The 21,567-nt window shown below is 33.7% G+C and overlaps 1 protein-coding gene across 4 annotated transcripts in view; it reads right to left on the reverse strand.

Annotated features, from left to right (window-relative positions):
• Window positions 1-21,567, reverse strand: part of Grik2 (glutamate receptor, ionotropic, kainate 2) — a 563,545-nt gene that overhangs the window by 200,656 nt on the left and 341,322 nt on the right. For all 4 annotated transcript variants that reach the window (XM_013022384.1, XM_013022386.1, XM_013022387.1 and 1 more), the window contains exons 8-9: window positions 19,285-19,392; window positions 7,515-7,628 (exon numbers count right to left, since the gene is read on the reverse strand). In XM_013022384.1, the coding sequence (XP_012877838.1) occupies window positions 7,515-7,628; window positions 19,285-19,392 (222 nt within the window). The remainder of the gene's footprint in view (window positions 1-7,514; window positions 7,629-19,284; window positions 19,393-21,567) is intronic.

Genomic DNA, 21,567 nt, shown 5'->3' on the forward strand with positions numbered 1-21,567 from the left:
ACACACATGAACAAGCTAACATCTCTGCCTCTAGGCCTTTAACCCTTAAATCCTATATATATTTCTCAATAGTTTTTGTCTTATCTGATACACACACACAGACACACACACACACACACACATGCACACACACGCATAGTTCCACCTTTGATTTTTCTATAGTACCATCTCTGTTTCTTATAAGTACAATATTTCTCAAAGCACACTCTAGTAATAAAGCCTACTCAACAGTATGCATGAATAAACCACAACATGTTTGTTCAAAATGTGACACATTTTCTTTGTTGGATATTTTTAGCACAATATACCCTTTCTTTCTTTTTGGTGCTTAAATTGTAGATATGGGTTTTATAAGGACTTAAATATCCACTAAAACTCTAGATGAATAAAATAGAAATAGCAGTGAAATACTAAACAGAGACTAAAAATATAAGAGAATCAGGCAGAATAGTACCAGAACATAATAGAACCATAACCTCAAACTGGACATTGACTACTTTAAATCAGCAGATGAAAATATACATTAGACCCTCCGTTTGAAATAAGAGCTACATTTGAATTGTTTCATTGTGTATGGTCTTACAATGAGAAAGGAAAGATAGAAATGTGCACTTTCAGTATAGTTTTCCCACAGTTAAACTAAACAAAAACTTCAGATTTCTCTCTTATTTCTTCTATAGAAAACAATATAATTTCATATTAAAGTAGTCCTCAACAGAATTATAGTGTGTGCAATAATTTAGACAATCAAATAATAAAATCATAATAAAGTATAATTACTGGATAATGATGATAATTGTTTAAAATGAATTTGCTTATGAATCTTGATGTTCATAGATAATTGAAGTAGACAGTTCAAAATGACTAGAAAAGCAAGGGTAGATTTGTTTATGTAGGTATACTTGTGTGTATCTATATTGTGTATATCTGTGTGTAGTAAAAAATTAAAGAGTAAATTAAAATAAGAGTAGTGATTAGTTGCAAAGACTTTAAGATAATTGGATTTTAAGGAATCATTCCTAATTACATATCAAAACACTTTATTTTCTATTATTTCCAACTCTTCTACCAGCACAAATAGTTTTATATTTATGTAATTGAGAGAATGATAACTAAAATACTTTAGAAGTAAAATACAGCTATCACAGTTCAAATGGTATAGAGGAATGTAATGTCAATATATTGTCTTAAATAGAAGAAAGTATGGTGAGAAAGGCTTGATTGCCTTTGACCAAAATGGTTGCATGAATGAGATACAAGATTAAGTTAGACCAACCTCTTCTTACCTCACATGTTGGAATGTAAGGAGTATTTGCACATGAGACTCTATCACCTATTCTATACATTATTTGATCCTATTAGTTCCACAATATATGCTTATGCCTGTTTAGAAGCATGAAGATCTTTCTCTTTGTGAAGCTGTAGTGTCTGGGTTTCCAAACTTGAATGCTCTACAACTCTCTAAGAACTACGTATGAAATAGTCTTTCTAGGACAATGGATTTAAGAACAGTCCGAGGGAAAAGTGATTGCTGTGACATTCTGGAAGCCTTAGAAATCTGCCTTTGTTGATATTACAGAAGAAGCTGCAAAACCACTTAGGGGATGACATGGTCACTTCTCTCTTTTGTACTGTGAATCCTTCTGTTGTCCTTGGGAGTTTGCTCCCAGATAAGCCTCTGTATCTGTGAACTGTAACAAAAAAGCTTTACAAGCATAAGCAAGTAAACTGGAGACTCTAATATACAACCTTCCACAAAATACTGGGGGGAATAAATAAGGCTTAAGTCGCAGGCTCAGGCACATTTGTTAAATTCATTGAGCAACTGGGAAGAAAAAAAATATCATCTTGAGAGTAAATGCTTTCCTACAAAAAGTAATGCATAGTTGCAAAGCATTGCTATTTGCATACTAAAGTGCTTCTAGTCAGGAAAGGAAAGAAATGTACAGAGACATTTAAATGCTATAATCTTTTGATGGACAAAAATCAATTATTATAGAGAAGAAACACAGTGGGAAGCACTCAACATGTTTAGAGGAAATGAAAAAAAATCTATTGAACACCAAGCAATCTGAGAGGAAACAGGCACTCCATATGTGAACCTAAATAAGTATTCAGTCATCCAATCCTCCCTCTAACTGGTAGATCTATAAGAGGAAAGACAGCAGAATCATGTTATAGACTACACCTTTTAGCACAGGTGATTCTCCCAAAACTCTCAGTACTTGCTCAAGACTAGTATTCTTGTCGTAATTTAATCAAACACATGACAAAATTATTATGCAAGAAAATGTGATTTTCATCAGTTTTGTTCTACAAAGAATGAGAAACAAATGAAAGCACATCAAATTTCAAATTCAAAGGTCAAAGAAGCAATATGTGAAAATAGAGAACAAGAAGACATTTGTAGACTGCAGCTTTAGGTATATTATTGTAGCAGGAGATCTGAAAATGTCCAAATTAGTGATATCTTAAAACTTACTTCAAAACAATGAAGCAATCTACATATCACAAAGAAGATTAGCGCTTTCTAAAGTGAATTCTCCTCATAATATGACTATGTGTGTACTGGGTCTAGGTTATATTGCTGAAGTGAAGAAAACATTTGTATACAAGCTACAGTTCTTCATCCAGATTCCAAAGATTTTTTTAAAAAAGTTGTTCTAATATTATACTTTTTTCCCTTCAAGTATCTGAAATTTTGATGTACAGAAGCTGAAAACAAACAAATATTCTATTAGGAAAACACAGACTATAGAGGCCCAACAGATCCAAGCAAGAATGGCCTGAATCCTGGCCTCTGTAGAGGTGAATCCTAGGATACTCAGTGACATACCCACAAGAGCATCATATTGCACTGCCATACATGGCATATTCTTTCACAACAAGGTTTTCTGTTGGTGAGTGATTCCCAATCAAAGTGTTGTTTTCTTTAGAAATGGTGTGTCAGATACCTAATTGTACAGGGCAATACTGAGTTCCAATGGTGCTGTTAGTTTTTTTTCCAATGTAAAGCACTGGAAATCACTTTGTATGATAGTAGTAGCTCAAACTAATTCAATATATTGGAAGAGACCCTACAGTTTTCTAGCTGTGTGACTCTGTGACGACTATAAGAAGATATTAAATAGTGCTATCTACCACAAAAGACTGAGATGCAAATTTCATAAATGCATGGAGAGTGCTTGGAACTATGTGTGATGTATTTAATAATAATGTGTGATGTATTTAATAATGTGTGAGGTATTTAATAAATTTCTGCTATTACCACTTACAATTAACCACAGTTGCCAAAGGATGAGCTGAGAAGCAGAGCAAAGCACCATCCTTTCTGTTAATTTTGAAAACTTTCTGGGATCGGTCTTAGATTAGGATCTTTGCATATGTGTTTCTGTCTATCACACTCTTTCTCCTCCTTTTCCCTTGTCAGTTCTTTCCAAAATGAATTGCAACTGCTTATTTATCCATTGGGAGTTTCAATGTGACTTGTCCTTCTACTCTTAATCTTTTTTTTTTTTTTTTGGTCCGGTCGTGGGGCCTGAACTTTGGGCCTGGGCACTTTCCCTCAGCTCTTCAGCTCAAGGCTAGTGCTCTACCACTTGAGCTACAGTGCCACTTCTGGCTTTTTTCTTTTTGCTTATGTGGTGCTGAGGAATCGAACTCAGGGCCTTGAGCATGCAAGGCAAGCATTCTACCACTGAGCCACCTTCCCAGCCCTACTCTTAATCTTCAGGGTAATTCAGTTTCATCTATAAAGTAGGGTATCACACCATTTACTTTTTTCCATATATTTGACTCACAAGCTGTTCATATATAATTTCCCACAGGAATCCATTAACTCATGCTGGTAATCCTAGCCTCTCAGTCAGGAGGCTGAGATCTGAGGATCATGGTTCAAAGCCAGCCCAGGCAAGAAAGTCCTTGAGACTCTTATCTCTAATAAACCACCAGAAAAACAGAAGTGGCACTGTGGCTCAAGTGGTAGGGTGTTCACCTTCTTCTAAAGAGCTGAGGGACAGCGCCCAGGCCCAGAGTTCAAGCCCCATGATGAACAAAAAATAAAAATAAATAAATCTTCTAAACTCCATAAGAGGAAATGCTATGTCTCCTTCATTCATCAAATATAGCTACATTCAATAGATGTTTGTTAAATAAAGTAATGAGTGGGCTAATTTAAATAAATGAGTAAATCGGTAATGTTCATGAAAAATAGAACTCGTTACAATTAGCTGGATGATACTCAATAATATTTCACTTTTTTCAAAGGACTTATCATAAAAGTATGGAATAAGAACCATAAGTGAATTATTCTTTGTGTTCTCTTTACATGACAGTGACTTTGGAGACACACCATTGATCACAATATACTTAGAATTTCCTTTGAGTTCTAAAAGAGAAAACAAAAAAGGCCAGCCATAACATTAATCAATCTGAATCTCTCCATAAATAATAAGTGAAATAGTAGTAAATTATACTAAGCTTAAAGTTCACATAATCAGGGAAATAGTTCCTCCAAGTTTGATATCTTAATTGTCAATACCTGATAACCAGCATATTCAGAAATTGGTTTAAAAAAGAAACTAAGCTCTATGAAAACAAGAAGACGTTTTTATCCTTTTAGGAAATTACAAAATCATTTTAGAAACTAACAGTATTTTATTCTTAAGTTAAAATAACCGGGCTGGGAAGATGGCTCAGTGGTAGAGTGCTTGCCTTGCTTGCCTGAGGCCCTGTGTTCGATTCCTCAGCACCACATAAGCAAAATGAAAAAAGCCAGAAGTGGCGCTGTGGCTCAAGTGGTAGAGCACTATCCTTGAGCTGAAGAGCTGAGGGACAGTGCCCAGGCCCAGAGTTCAGGCCCCACGACCAGACCCCCCCCCAAAAAAAAAACCTACTTCCAAAATCTAAGTATAGAGGAAGTTTGATAATTATTCTTACATTTAGTTATAAAACCTATTGATATAAATAATTGTCTTTAGGTGTAGTTACACACCAACATTCTTTATGGAATTTTAAAGGATGAAGCTGATCAAGCCCACAGTTGAAATACACAGATCCAAATGGTATGAAATATGTTTGAAATAGCAGAGCTTTTCTTAAAGCCTTATGGCTGGTTCTGACATATATTTAAAATTAAATGCTACTTGTTTAATAGACTTGTTTAATAATACTTGTTTAATATAAAATTCTTCATGATTGAGAAAATAACTGAATATTCCCCATAAAATTACCTTAAGCAATTGAGCAAGATTGAGAAATTACATAGGTAATATTACGCAACTGATTTGTTTTCACTAAAAGATTGCAATAACTGGCATACTTGAAAAGTATTTTAGTATAGACATTTAAAGGTCGGTTATTTCCCCCAATTGCTCATTAAATTAAATACCATTTATTACATTTAATTTGATAAACCTTCATGAATGTTTGCTGTGCCCAAGGTTTCTTGTTGTTGTTTTTTCCTGCAACCTTGAGAAACTTAAAAGTTTAAAATTAGATTATTGGCCTTGTATAGTTCAGGTCAAGTGGAGATAGAGACACACACACAATTTTTCACAAATTAAAAAGAAGTACTTGGTAAGTGCCATGATGAAATATTGTTGGAGATGAAATATACAACCTCCTACCCTTAACACATGCAACGAAGAGATGAAAGCATTTCATGGAGTGGACTGTATGTAGTATGAGTCTGGAATGATGAATTGCGTTTATCCAAGAGAACATAAAGAACTGAGTAAAGATTTTGAAGGCCTAAAATAATTGGTAGATGTGAGGATGGTTGTTTCATCAGATTTAGAAAGAGCTATAGGGGTGGGATTGCTGAGGTTAGATTTCTTCTGTATAACATTCCTTACTCGGCAAAAGTTACAGGGCATATGTGGTGTAAAAAACAGAAGACTTCATCAAATTCTTTCCCTCCAAGGATCTTCAGGGTGTTCGGAAAAATAAGGCACCCAACAAATAACTGAAGAATAACACAATATCTATTCTGAGCTACAAATAGTACTGACAAATACTATAATACCATAAATGGACAGGAACATATTACAGGGAGAGAACAGAGTTTACGCAATGGCAGTAGCAAGCTACTGGGTTTTGAAGTTCAGTTAAAGCACAGAGGGGAAATTAGAATAAACAACGGAAGAAGTTAAGATAATGGAAGGCCTTGAATATTAAGACTAGATTTTTTTAGCTTGAAATGTTCAATAAGGATTCACTAAAATATTGTCTAAGCAAGTCAGCAGGGAAGTAGCATTCTATTTTTCTGTGAGGATGGGAAGTACTGGAAAGGAGTGAGGATATAGACAGGGAGACGGGATGGTTACAATCACTGCAATACTCATACTATGATATAATGTGATCACTGACATACTGGTTGGTAAAACAGAAGATGTATTACTGTCTTCTGAGCATACTTTGACTAATGAATATGGCTGCATTGTGGCTAGGGGAATTAGTTTGTAAAGAGAGATCTAAATTACATTTAAAGAGGACTCAAAGTTCGTCTACAGATAAAACAAGTGTCCTGAGGTCTTTTGCAAGGCAGAAATTAAAATCTTGACTACTTTCAACAGTCCTCATAATTACCTTCTTTGATTCACTATCAAAAATCTTTGAATCTATCTATTTTCTTTGGACATTTCTAGTTTTGACACTCCTTTTGCTACTAAAAGTATAATTATAAATTCCTTCTGGCTTGATTTCTCACTGTAAATCAAACTTAGAAATTAATGCTAAATATTTGTATTGATTTGTTGGATGTTCATTTGACTCCTGGAGTAGTCTAAGAATGAGCTTTGATAAACTTCTACAAGTACTGAATCAATGTATGAGTTCCTTGCTTATTCTAAAATTAAGATTTCTTTTTGCAAGCAACATAAGTGACTATTACTTTGAAATTTAATTAAAGTATACAATTACAACAGGGGTAAAACTATCTAGGGTATCAATAATGACTTAATTCTTTTAGAATGGACGTATTTCTGCCTTCAAAAAGCACTTGTTATTTGATTTTTATAAGGGAGACTATTGAAGTATAAATTATTCTCAATAAAAACAATGAAACTGAAGGAAAAGACAAAATCAATATTCAAAAATAAATGCTATAACCCCTGAAATGTATTTTCAAGAAAGGAAGAGAAATATAGTTCACATCTGTCTCTTCATTGAACTATATCTATACATCTACATGTTTATGTATATTTCAAATCTTGATATTTCCATTTCTTTGACAGTGACTAATTCTGCAGAACTGTAAAGATTCCAGTAGTATCTGAAATTATTATCTATCAATATATACATCTTAAACATTAATATGTAATTTATATCATTCAAGATTAATAAAATAAAACCTTGACTAAATTACCATTGACTAGTCTGTGATGCAGTAATTACTAAATAATGTAAAATGCATCACGGTCTATTCATTACTATTCCAATTATAATGTCCTTTTTTTTTCTATGTGGATGAGAATCTACATTTGTCTGAAAATAATGGAAAAACATATACTTACCAAAATGGTGGTAACAATCAAAGAACGATTAGATAAGGAGTCTGTGATGTTAGCTGGTTTCCCCTTTTGACTTTCCGTCATATTTAGGCCACTGGCTGGATCCCAAGTTCCAATCTATAAAATAGCATATGTATCTTGTAAATTGTCCATCAGGCATTGAGAGCAAATACTACAGGAGAAAGTTAAGACTGCCAGCACTCATCATTCACCTCTGCTGCATTTATCTGCTGTCATTAAAGGCTGCTTGTTTTAAGCATGATTCACTGCTCTGTGAAGTGTGTCCAGTGAAGTGTGACATCGAAGAACACAATGAGCCATGCTACTGAGACAGTCAAGAGTGGGAGTTTAATTTTCCATTCAAACTTCCATTCACTAAGATAAACCACATCCAACGATACTTTGATACTGGCCAGAAACTCATGATAAAGGTCTATCTTTAAGTATAATGGATCTATCATATACCCTCATTATGAAGAAAGAAAGCCAACCTAAAAGACAGAGAAAACCCTGGGGCAAAGGCAGGCTGCAGAGAGGGATTGATGAGTATTTTATGGAGCCTCCCACCTAGTAAAACCATTCTTGGAATTATCTTTGGAAATTAAAAAAAAATACCCCTTTGTACCTTTTAAAATACTCCCGAAAAGAAGTTTATAGCACAATCTTATATAGATGACTCATTCTCATATTTCCTCCTGTTCTATAAGAGAGGTTTTAATGAAAGTAATACTTTCTCATCCATTAGGCCATACACATGATTAGGTGTAATGTGTTCAGACATGTTATATCCACTCAACCCAGTGGATGGATGCTAAAAGACAGGCCACTGGGCAGACATGAGGACAGGATCACACCAAATACATCATTTGGGTGGTTCATGGAAGCTGCACTACTCTGTTCTCTATGCGCATCATTAATGGGGGAGGGAAGCTGAAAAAAAAAAAAAGGTAAGCAATAGTTCTTTGCCCTCATTTATCACACCTGGGAGTCGTAAATAATGAAACTTAACTTCTATAATCCCCTAGCCAATTATTCAACTTACTTATAGGAAATAAAACTTTTAACTTACCTTCAAGAAGAATGTCGCATATAAATTAAATTATTTTTTAAAGTGACACTGATTTATCATTTATTATTTTGTTCCACTTATCAAAAGTGTTAATATACCTATCTTTATCTAATATATCAATATATCTTTACTCATATAAATATTAATATCTTTGTATTTCCTTCTATTTCAGCATATTTACCCAGTGGGGTCCCCTTTACATTTATATGACCTTTTCAGTAAACTATTTACACAACTCTTTCCCTTTCACTGAAGAATTATAAAATGACAAATACTAGAAATTCTTCTGATTGCCAGAAAGGTAGATATGCCGTTGTACCATTTGTGTGTGAATGTAGTTCCTCCTATACTATTGCAAGGTAAGTTTACCTGTACAAGGGACTCCATATTAATGTATATTTAGTGGCATCTTACAAACTTTTGCAGAGTTAATTTTCCTTATACACTATAAAGATATCTAACATTTGTTAATGAAAGTAAAGTCAAATCTTCTAGTGGTTTATACCAATGTATTTGGTACATTCTGCTACCACATAAATTAATTTACACTTCTACTTATTTAGTCTGGACTTCTAAACACTGATTCTCCACTTGGTTATTTTGTTTCATATATTCTGGATTATCTCTTTTCTTCAAAAAGCTAATGATACAATATGGTAATTTAAAGCCATGTGAATACAGCTGGCTTAGTGGCTGCAATAGGATTCTGTTGCTATTTTGCTAGGTCTGGCTTTGAAACACAATCCTCCTAATCTCCACCTTCCAAAAAACTACTTATTTGTTTATTTAATTTTATCTCTTTGACAGTGTGGGATTTGGACTGGGGCTTGGGTGCTGTCCTTGAGCTCTTCTGTTGAAGGCTAGCACTACTTTGAGCCACAGTTCCACTTCTGATTTTGAGTAGTTAATTGGAGATAAGAGTCTCTTGGGGACTTTTCCACCCAAGCTGGCTTCAACCTGTGATCCTCAGATCTCAGCCTCCTGAGTAGCTAGGATTTGTAGGCATGAGCCACTGGTGCCCAGTGCAGATATACATTTTAATTTTTTTTTATCTTTAAGCGGTCATAGAAAGGAGTTCCCTTTCAACAAAGCAGTTTGTGAATATAGTGCATCTTTATCAATGTCACTCCTTTCATCATTCATACCCACCCCTCTCAACTCTCCCTTATGCTGCAGATATTTTTGTTATTAATCTATATAAAGAAAGCATAAATAAGTAAATAAATATGCCAAAGTTGTCTTTTTTTGAACTTTGGCTTTTTAATTCTTTTCTAATATTTAATGTTCTTAAAATGACTGGAAGCAACCTAATAATTGTTTTTGATTGGCAATATTCTAAATACTGTAGCATTCTCTGGATCTTTTAAATCTCAGTCATAATGGATATATATATGATTTATATGTATATGAGTATTTATATGTGCATATAGAAATATGTTTTCTGTATGTATGTATACATCATGTATATATAAACATTTTTAGTGTATGTTTTGTAGCTCATATGTATTAAAATTAAAAACTAAATAGAATTAAAAATTTTTTTAGACTCTGTTTTAGACTCATCTCCTGACTTGGAGTGTCTGATACTTTCTTCTGTGGCTTTTCTTTCACTTTAAAATAAACTTATTTCCTTTACCTTAAAACAATTGCATTTTATTTTTACTTATCATAGACAAGTTTACTAGTAGACATAGACTTGATCTACTGTGTCAGACTCTAAGTGACTTAAAGGAAAGAAACATCAAACATTTTCTATATCCTGATTTCATTTAGCTTAAACTTAAATACCCTATGGGTTGAGAGTTTGTCATCATTATATCCTAAGGTTTTTGCACATGCCTCTTCTTGAGCACTTTATACACATTTCCTCTGTACATATTTGTTAGATAAAGAAATGTGTTATTTCCCTAATCTTAGAACAACACATGTATTACTTTGAATTAAATTTATGAGAAAGGCATAGAATAAGGCACAACAATTTTAATTTATTGATCAATAATGCAATGCTTTCCACTTCTTTCCAAATATAGAGTTTACAGAGTATTGGAGTTTTCCTGAATTATTTTGTTGCTGTGTTTTATAAATACTATACTCTATATAATAAATATTTTCCTGTCACTATCTCACCCATGTATCTTGATCCTACTTCAAAACATATATTCAACAACACTTTGTGTAGTTGTGGGTGGCCACTGACTGTACTTTCATATAGTAAAAACTTATATGTGCTTTGCTGTTCTAAGTATCACATCATATTTAAATTGGTTTCTTTTCTATCGCTAATTTCAACTTAGATATCTAATGGGTTGAGACATTGGCTTAGCCAATTAATTATTTAAACTCTGAATATAATTTTAAGCTGAACAAATGTGTTATTTTCTTCATCTGAAAATGACATGTATTCCCATGAATTAAAATTATATTTTATTTTTGCTTATATTGTCCTGCTATACTCTAAACACACTAATAAGAATGATGTCACAAATATTTGAATTATTAATAAATATAATAGAAGTTCTTGTTGAATGTACTGAATAAATGCATAGAATATGTAAGTGTGTTACTTCCTGTAAAAACTTGGCTTTTTTTTGGTTGATATTTTAATCTCATTCATTTATTCATTTAGCAATTATTAAACATACATATGTATCTATTCTTTTTCGTCATTGCTGTTTTGCATTTTTTTCAAGCCATCTTTGCAATTTATTTAACGTTTGTGGCAGTATCCTACATCCATTTACCATGTATTTATATTTGTTCCTAAGCTATATTCAAAGTATGTTTTATACTCAATAAGTGTTCTGGGTAGCTATTTCATACTTAATTTATTTTTTCTCACAAATATTCAAATTTGTATAATTTTGTTTGCTGTTTTGCCTTTGGTTTCTTTTTCTTTTTTCTTTCTTTGTATATGTTTTTTTATTGTGAAAATACTGTACAGAAGGGTTACAGTTACATGAGTAAGATAGTGAGTACATTTCCTATCGAGCATTGTTAACTCCCTTTCCTTCCCACCTCCTCTCTCCCCCACCCAGGTTGTAAAGTTTGTTTTGAACATAGTGTCTTGTACATCTCATTGTTACAATGGGTCAACCTGTATCCTTATTTCAGCATTTTGTTATTTCCCTTCCCCTCCCCAAATTAGAATTATATACAAGATGCAGGGCACCAACTGTACTGTGAAAACAGGGGTTGTATTTGGTTTCTTTTTCTAGGTATACCCTTAGCTTTCAGAAGTAATTTCAAGTTATTTACTTCAGTAATCGATTCATTGATTAGCTAGTTCTGTTTGATGAAATTTTTCTCAGCTCACAAAATTGTGTTAATAAAATATAGCATAAATTGGCTTTTTTGTGACTTATATTCATAATATTCAAGGAATCTTTCTGGTCTTCTCAAGGTTCATGTTTGCTTTATCTGTAATTCAAATCTCATCATATCTTTTTTTTTTTTTGGTGGGTCATGGGGCCTGAACACTGGGCCTAGACACTGTCCCTGAGCTCTTTAGCTCAAGACTAGTGCTCTACCATTTGAGCCACAGTACCACTTCCAGTTTTTTTCTGCTTATGTGATACTGAGGAATCGAACCCAGGGTCTCATGCGTGCAAGTCAAGTACTCTACCACTGAGCCACCTTCCCAATCCTCATTGTATTTTCTAAAGGTGCATTCTGTATCTCTTCTTGCTTATGGAAGTAATAATCTGCTTGGCAAGAATACCAGAATTTTTCTCATATATGAATAAAATGAATGTTCTCATTTAGGCTCAAAGATATTAGTTGTATATGATGTCAAGCTTCCTTAAGAAACAATTTTAAAATTATCTGCTTGAAATTGGTTCATGGGATCTACTAAAATTCTTTTTACATTACCAAATTGACTTTCACAAACAAAATACTCATTGAATGTTGTTATATATGTAAAGTTTTTATTGCAAAATTACACAGGCATGAAAGTGTAGCTCAGTGGAAGAGCTCTTTTGTAGCCTGCCCTGGGCTCGCATGTGCACTGTTTTTATTTAATGTTAGGCAAATACATCAGTCTTGAGCAAGAGTACAGAACTATTTCTCCAGAAAAGGCCAAGTAATGATGAGGAACCACTCTGCAACCATGAATATAATGGACAAGTTAGGAGATAAAAGGAATTTTTGTTGTTGTTGGGTATTTTTCTCACTTTTAAGATAAATTTTGAATCACTAATTCAGTAATCTCAATAACAACAATGTAGAAATATCCATTACAGACCATACTCCATGGATAAAAATGTAGTTTTCAAGCAAGACACCAGTGGCTCATGCTTGTAATCCTAGTTACTCAGGAGGCTGAGATCTGAGGATCACAGTTCAAAGCCAGTCTGAGCAGGAAAGTCCGTGAAACTCTTATCTCCAATAAACACCAGAAAACTGGAAGTGGCACTGTAGCTCAAGTGGTAAACTGCTTGCCTTGAGCTGAAGAATGCAAGGACAGCGCCCAAGCCCAGAGTTCAAGCCCCACGACTGAAAAAAAAAAAAAATATATATATATATATATATATATAGCTCCAATTTGGTTGGTTTAACATACTGTTCAGTGTGTATGTTTTGATTCACATTCAAAAATTAAAAGAAAACAAATCAAAATATGGCATTGTTTGATGGGCCAAAACAAGAAATTTTGTGACTCAAAACATGAAAATGTAAACCTTGAAATAAGACAATACCATTAGTTTCTAAGTATAAACAATATCAAAAATGTACTTGAAAAGTATTTTATCATCATAAAATTTTATGAGCAAAATGACACTGAAATAAGAGCATAGCTCTGAGTCAAGAAGTATGATAGATTTTTATATTCGACCAATAAGTGGTTATAGCTAACCAATGACATTACTCTTGGATCTAGCTTAGGATTTACTGTTATGTTTTGGTTTTAAGCAGATAAAACATTTCTGAGTAGCTTAAAGATTATTAGAAGCATTAGTGTTAATACTGCTTTCCTACAGGGAGGCAGTAGAAATCTCAGACTATGAGAATGTTGGGCGTCATTGTTGTCATGGAGATGGAAGTTTTTGTCCCAAACGCCATTAAGAGAAGATTTTTTAAATGCTGTGCATCAGATATCCAGAGATCTATTAAATAAGAAGCTCTCACCTATCTAGCATGGAGTTTTAGGTTTAGATAAATTTTGACAGGTGTAAGTCCAATCATCCATTTTCCCCCCATAAGAACAGAAGTCGACAGGCAAGGGAAAGTTCAATAACGAAGGATTTTTTTTGTATCAATTAATACTTTTTTAATAAAAACACAAAATTTCTACAAGAAAACATTTTGTCTAGTTAAGCCCCTCATGGTAACAGTATCCTTTCAAACAAATGAGCCCTTTCTGTTTGTGGGCTGTCATACTTTCTGCTTGCTGTCTCCCTTTGAATCTCAACTCCAAACATTTGATGATAGCAGCAACACCCCTTTTTTTGTTTACTGAAGTAAGCTATGAATAAAAACTTCTGTTTGATCACATTTGGGTAGTTGTTGTGTATTCCAATACCAAAAACTCATAAGAAGGAAAAAAGAGAGAAATCCATAAACAGAGCAATGTAATAATCCCTGTTCTTTGATGCAGCAATAGAGAATCAGGTTACTGATGGTCAGGTTTGACACTGGTGTGATGCACATTTTCTTGAGTCTAGACAACAGTGCAATCTCATCCTGAACTCCAAAATATTTTATTCCTAGAAGCCTTGACCCATAGTCCCAGCAGCCCACAGCTTCCTTTACTGTTTTTGTTTTGTGCCATATCACAGATATGCAGCAAAACAGGAGACAATGAATGAAGTATGCTACTAGAAAATAACTGCACCAAGCTCTTGAATAAACCTATTACATGAAGTATCTTTCTGATCTCACCTGCATCGTGTCCCTCCACCATTATGAAAAATGATAATGATCCTGAATTCACTAATCAATAAATATTTCTTGAGGATATACTTTGTGCTCAACACTTTGCTAGGGCATATATGCATTAAATCATAAAAAATAAAGAAAATATATTTTCCATCTAATAAGATTGCATTCTAGATAAGGAGAGGTCTTTTTTTAAAGTACACATAAATAAATAATTGCATATTTGATATATGCTAGGAAGAAAACAAACAATAAATAATGAGAAACTTAAATTACATTAGATTCTTATTAAGGCACAATTGCCGAAATAATACTTAATGATGCAACCCCAGCATAAAAGATTTCTCCAGCCAAGCAGTATAGGAATATTTCTAAGTGTGAAATGCAGAATATAGAGACTAACTGGTTCAGGGCAGGAGGAGGATCTAGGTAGGACTCATCTGGATTTCCTAAGTCATGTTTTCCTTCTATTCAACTACAATCAGGACACAAAAGTGGGCTTTCCCAGAGAAGGTATCAGTTTGTTTTGAAAAGCATCTGCCATCTGTCTACTATGAGTTAGAAAATGGATAATAAACAGAGAGGCTTGTTGAGACTCCAATGTTATACAGATAAAGCCTACTTCATATGATTGAGGCACTCAAATACTGTGAGAAATAGATTTTAAACATATTTTGTAGATAGAAAGACTAGGAAATATGTGCCTCAGTGGTAAAGCACTTGCCTAGCAAGCATGAGGCATGAATTCAATCCTCAATTAAAAATATAGATCGAATGTGGAACATTTAAGTGAAGAAAATTACTTATTCTGATTTTCCTTTATTTAATCTTCCACACTAAGTATCAGGCTATTCATTAAGAAAACTGGACAACCTATTATTGTTCCAAGTAAATAAAATTTAGAACGGGATCTGTTATCCTTCGTCCCTGGAATCCTCTCCTCTGCTCTAGAGAAGGCACGGCCACGGATCAAGAGAACTTATTTGAATAGTTGTGGTGGTTGCTACACAGTGCTGGTGACCATTTGTGTGCCACAGCTAACCGAACTGGGTTGCAACCAATGCCCGTGCCAAGATAGAAATGAAAGGATGGCTTTTGACCTGTAGGTACCGAGAAGTGTGAAAGATACCTATCATAACACCTCAATTCCAGGCTCAGTCCCCAGAACATGCCTTGCTTCTCGCTCTTCACTGGAATGTACTCATTCTTTTCTTAGGAATCTGCTACACAATTCCAAGCTTTAGAAGAATGGATTGATTTCTTGTGAATTATTTTAATATTAGGATCATATTTCAAAGAAATGATTGAAAGTCTATTGTTTTAATGATTAAAAAAGCAATATAACTTTCTAGCACTTGTACTTTTATTTAATGCTGGCAGGTTTTCTCTACTAGATATGACCTTCTTTGTGGGTAAAAATAGATGTTCACTATATATTTGTAATAGGACTAAAGGCATAATGAATTTCCATTTTTGTCAGAGATGACCTGACCTAGACAGAACAAAGAAAATTCAATAGGTATGAGGAGAAGTAATAAATAAGGCTGGCATTTTACAGGTTTTCTTTGTTCATTTCCTCCATGATATTCTTGCTTCACACCTTTCAAAGGAAATTACTTAATAGTCACATTTTTTGAGCTGAGGAAATTTAAATAGAGAAGTTGGGTAAAAGGATGTGGTATAAGATTTGCACACCATCCAACTCTGATATTATCAGAGCTAGATTTCAAGCCTTCTACTATCCCTTCCAAACTGTGAACACTTACAAGGTAGAATTCTGTTCATCTATGGGATTGTAACTTCACAGAAAAAAAAAAGAGTCAATTAAAACAACTCATTCCTTATGAGTTAAATGCTGCTATTTCACTTGATACAACTGTGTTTTAGAAAGAATAGGAAATCTGTCTATGATAGTAAATGACATACTAAGGAGTTGAGGACATTTCTATCTGAGTCTAGATCTTGAGGTCTTGACGAGTCCATTTTTTTTTCCAGAGAAAGGCCTTTTAAAATTTAACAACACTATCCCTACACCTTTGCTCTTTCAAGTCTGTCAAGATAGAAGTTCCCATTACATGTGTATATATATATATATATATATATATATATATATATGTATGTATATAAAGGTGATATACAGAGGAATTATGGTTATGTAAGGCAGGGAATGAGTGCATTTCGTTTTGAACAATGTCACCCCTTCCCTCTCTCTGTCCCAGTATTTCCCTCCCATCCCCAGCGTCAATTTTATAGTTCATTTTCAACATGATGTGTAATGAGCACTAATGCTGCAATTGTTTTAAACTTTGACAATACTTTAAATCTACCTGTCTTTTAGTAACAACTCCAAGTACTAATTTTTGAAGATATTTTTGTGAAATCTTTAGTTTCCCTTTAGTTCTTACTCTATCTTCAGTACCTTTGCAGGTTTTTAAGGAATTTCTTTCTAGTATTATTCCTTTTATTTGTTTCTTTTCCATAGTTTTCCTTTCATAGTTTGTACTTTCGCCATCTGGTTCTTTCATTTCTATTTTTTTTTATCCTGATGCTCTACTAATCCTCAAACAAACAGTATTGCTTAAAGTTGTTAATACCGTCTTCACCAATGGTTCAAACCCTACTTCTACTTACTAGTTTTTAATCCATTCCCTCAACTAAAATTATTTCAAGTTATTATATCTTCCAAATCAGTCCCTAATCTTCTAGGCTACTATCTCTTAAACTGATTGAACACTAATGCATTGCAAATATCTTGAGCAGACATTTATGTTATGACTCATGGACAGCATTTTATTATTTATTATTTTTATTTTTATTTATTTATTATTTTATTATCACTTCTGTTGTATATATGAATGTGCACATGCATGTGTGTGCATACACGTAGAGTAATTAAGTCAAATTCTATGCCTCTTTCTCCATATTCCCTCTTTATTAACTGGCTTATTCTCTGTCAATGAATAATTCCCTCTTTCTGAAAAATGAATTCCAAGGACCTCATCTACTGTGAATCTATTCAGTCACATCTTTTGTTAGACATATCAGTCCATTCTTTTTTTTTTTTAATCTGTATTGGGGCTTGAACTCTGAGCCTGGGTATTATCCCTGTGTTCTTCAGCTCAAGGCCAGTGCTCTATCACTTCTGTTACAGCATCACTTCAAGTTTTCTGATAGTTAATTGGAGATAAGAGTCTCATGGGCTTTCTTGCATGGGCTGACTTTGAACTGCCATCCTCAGATCTCAGCCTCCAGAGTAGCTAGGATTACAGGGAGCCACCGGCACCCAGCTAAAGTCTATTCTTTTGAAGGCTTTATTCACATTTATATATTATCTATTAATTGTATATCCTTAGAGAAAAAATACTATGTGTAATTAATTTAAGAATGCACACTATTGGATGTGAATGAAAGCCGGTTATGCAATCTTGGTGGCTCCATTCCTAATTCACACTGATTTACCTCAATTAGCAGTACAGCATATTATCATCTATACCTGGCAACCATTAGATAGGTCTTTCTATAAGCCACACAGGGGCATAGAAGGAAGCTTCTGAATACTTAAATTTTGAATACAAGATAAGATAGTTTTCAGTTTTGGATCCATGCTGATATGAAAAGCATCACTGTTTTTGTGGTGACATCCTAAAATTTACACAATTGTTGAAGCTCATGTTAGTAACAGATGCTTGAAAAGTAAGGCAGTGACAACTCCCAATAAGTCACAGTCCTTAAGCACTGTCTAAAATCGTACCATCATTGGATACAAAGCTCATGCACTCATCTTGGAAGGAAGTGATTTCAGAAGCAACTCCCTCATGAATGTGTGGGTTCTAGTTTCTTATAAAACTTTCTGGAATTTGCATAGTAACCACAAACATGAAGTCTGAAACTCAAAGTGTAGGAAGGTAACACCCTCCTCATTACAATCAAGCATCACCACTTAGTACTTATCCCTCTGTACAGGGGGATGTTCTTATCCCCGGGCTGATGACATTATCAAAACTGTGGGTTCTCCCTCTCTTCTGGGTAATTTGAATCAGCATTCAAAACTGTTGTACTCTCCTGGGCTAAAACACTCTTTTTTTTCTGATTCATCTCCTTCCTTTACTTTCTACCTATGGATTATGTTTCCTGTTCAATTGCAAAACTAACATATGTGTTGCTATCTGTAAGGCAATACTGCTTCAAATGAATAATTTTATTGTTCATATAAAAATTTCTTTTGGTAATTTTCAATGAAACTCTCAGAAAAAGAAATCTAAACGCACACATTACAAGTGTAAACCAGTGTGTCCTAAAATATTCTTTAAGTACATTCTTAAATGTTACAAGCCTTTCTTAGACTTTAACATAGAATCAAGTAAGATTATCCAATGTGGCATTTATATCTAGATTCAGACCTAATTTACTTTATGAAGCATTAATTTAGATGTTTATATGCAACAAATTCATTTTTGTGGGCTACTCTAAGTAGGAAAGCCCACAAGAAAGTAAAAGCTGCATATACAAAAAATATCTGAACCATGTATTTTCTAATTATTACATGAAATATTAAGGCTAATTAAGAATATATGTAATAGAAATTATGTATGGTGGAAAAAAGACCTCATATGAAAACAAGCTATTCCAGGTGTCTTAGGACACCTTATTCTTGAATCTTTTGTCAATTCATATTTGATATAACAAATTGAAGTTCCATATTTCAGAATTACTCAGTGAAATTAAATGTCAGTGAAATGTGTCAACTGAAAAGATTTTTCTATCTTACACTTCCATCTTACACTTCACTTAATAATTAAAGGAAGTAAGCTGGAACAAGTCAAGTACCTTTTCCAGACCTTCTTCTTTGAGACTGATGACATCCAAATCAAAATCTGTGCGTAAGCCATTGGTTTTGTTGAAAGTAATTCTGCCTGTTAGACCTTCCCAATGAGCCTATAAGGAAAAGGAAAATAAAAATATATACTTTTAAGTAAAAAATAAGATTAAGTGCTCTTTCTGCAAACACTGAGGAAAATATTATCTTTAGTTTTCCATAAATTTACATTGCCAAGATTTCATTATTTTTCCATTTTCTCTTGAAATTTGGAGGTCATCTTTTCTAAACAGCATATCTTGGACTCACTATGAAATTTGTGGTAACTTTTCATTTTCTACAATTTTTGTTTTTAGGTATAATTGATTCTATGAGAAATGTGATGATTAAATAGTGAACTCTTTTAAACAATCGGAAGTGTTCAGTCTTTTATTATTAGGTACTGAATATCTCACAGTGCATTGTACCTAGAGTGGTTAGAAAATAGCACTTCTAAATTTAGAATAATAGGAAACTTACAATAATAGGAAACGAATCATTACACTGAAAAAGTTAGATATGAAAAACCAGTTTTGTTTCTTCAGTTACATAATTTCCTCATAGAATAATTAACTTCTCACTTATGTTACTTCCCCCTAAGACATGAAGGAATGTATTATAATTATTTCTTATTAAGCTATATTCAGGTTTTGTTGTAGAATAATTATAAACATTTTATAATCTACCTAATAATATCTCCGAGGTGAGCAAATATGTGCATTTATTTTTTGGCAATATAGTGTTTTGAACTCAGGACTTCTCATTTGCTAGGTAGGGACTCTGTCCCTTGAACCATGCCTCCAGCTCTTTCTAATTTAGTAATTTTTAAGTGGAACACCCCATTTGTGTCCCAAGTAGGCCTAGACTGAGATTCTCTTATTTATAGTTCCCACATTGCTGGGATGATACATATGAGGAAACATAGCTTTTATTGGAAATTTTTAATTGGAATCTCACCAACCATTTACCTGGGCTGATTTTAAACTGTGATCCCTCAATTTCTGCTTAATGAATTACAGTCAGGACCCAATGAACCAATCAACATGGACTGTTTTCTTTGTTTGCTTGCTTGCTTTGTGTGTGAGGGGGGATCAGTTGTGGGGCTTGAGCTTGGGGCCTGTGGGCTGTCCCTGAGCCATTTTGCTAAAGGCTAGCACTCTATCAATTTGAGCTACAATCCCAATCCTGGAGCGAAGAGTCTCATTCATGAACTTTCTTGACTGGGCTGTCTTTGAACTGAGATCCTTAGGTCTCAGCCTCCTGAGTAGCTAGGTGCCCAGCTTTTTTTTTTTTTTAAACAAATGATTTGTTCTTTGGAAATTGCTTGGAAAATATTTATGTGAAAAGCGTAACTAATGCAATGTAAATTCACAACTATAATGTTTAAATAAAATACACAAGGACTAACAGAAGTAAATCCTAACAGTTAAAAGGTAATACTTGAATAATGTTTACAAATAAATATCATTATTGCAATGCTTCTTAGCTTCCTTGTGTGTTTCTTATTTACTAACATGCAAGATTTAAAAATAATTTGAAGTGAATAAATTATAAATAAAATAGAAATGTTGTAGTCATCTTTAGGCTCACTAAAGTTAACATTTGTTAAGTAATTTCAGAAGAACCATATTTTTGCCCAACTTTATCACAAAAGAAAATTTTAGGTGGTTAGCAAAAACACACATACACACAAAAGAAAGTACCAATATGAAACAGACAAAACAATCCAGAAGTAGAGGATTAAAGAATAGAACAGTAAAACCAAATCAGACTTTCAAAAGCATAAAACAGTTAAAATAAAGTTCTATCACAAATTGAATATTGAAACTTTTGGTCAACCAATTAGGAAAAGACAGAATGAAGGACACCAAATATAGAAGATCACAGTTAGAGACATCCCAGCTGCTCAGAAGAAACAGCTTTTTCTGGTATTGAGAGAAATCTCTTCTGTTGATCTTCTTAAAGGAAGCCCAGGGTAGTTTAATGGACAAACTTCTCAGTTATGCCCTATGATAAATACAACAGGGGAGGGGAATGCCATATAAAGTTCCTCTTAGATCTGCTTGACACACATCATAGTCTCAGCGTTCAAGTGCTGAGTTCACAAAAATCGATTTTTTTCAGCTCCTGAGACCTGTGATCTATGTTACAACTCTGTGGTGCCTGGTTTTAAGCCAGAAGTCGATTGAGAGTGTGGAGTAGCTAATAAACTCAGGTTCTTCAGGGAGCATCAACTCCCCTATTTAAGAGTGTGG

The sequence above is a fragment of the Dipodomys ordii genome, unplaced genomic scaffold, assembly GCF_000151885.1.
Source record: "Dipodomys ordii isolate 6190 unplaced genomic scaffold, Dord_2.0 Scaffold62, whole genome shotgun sequence".
NCBI classification, from domain to species: domain Eukaryota; kingdom Metazoa; phylum Chordata; class Mammalia; order Rodentia; family Heteromyidae; genus Dipodomys; species Dipodomys ordii.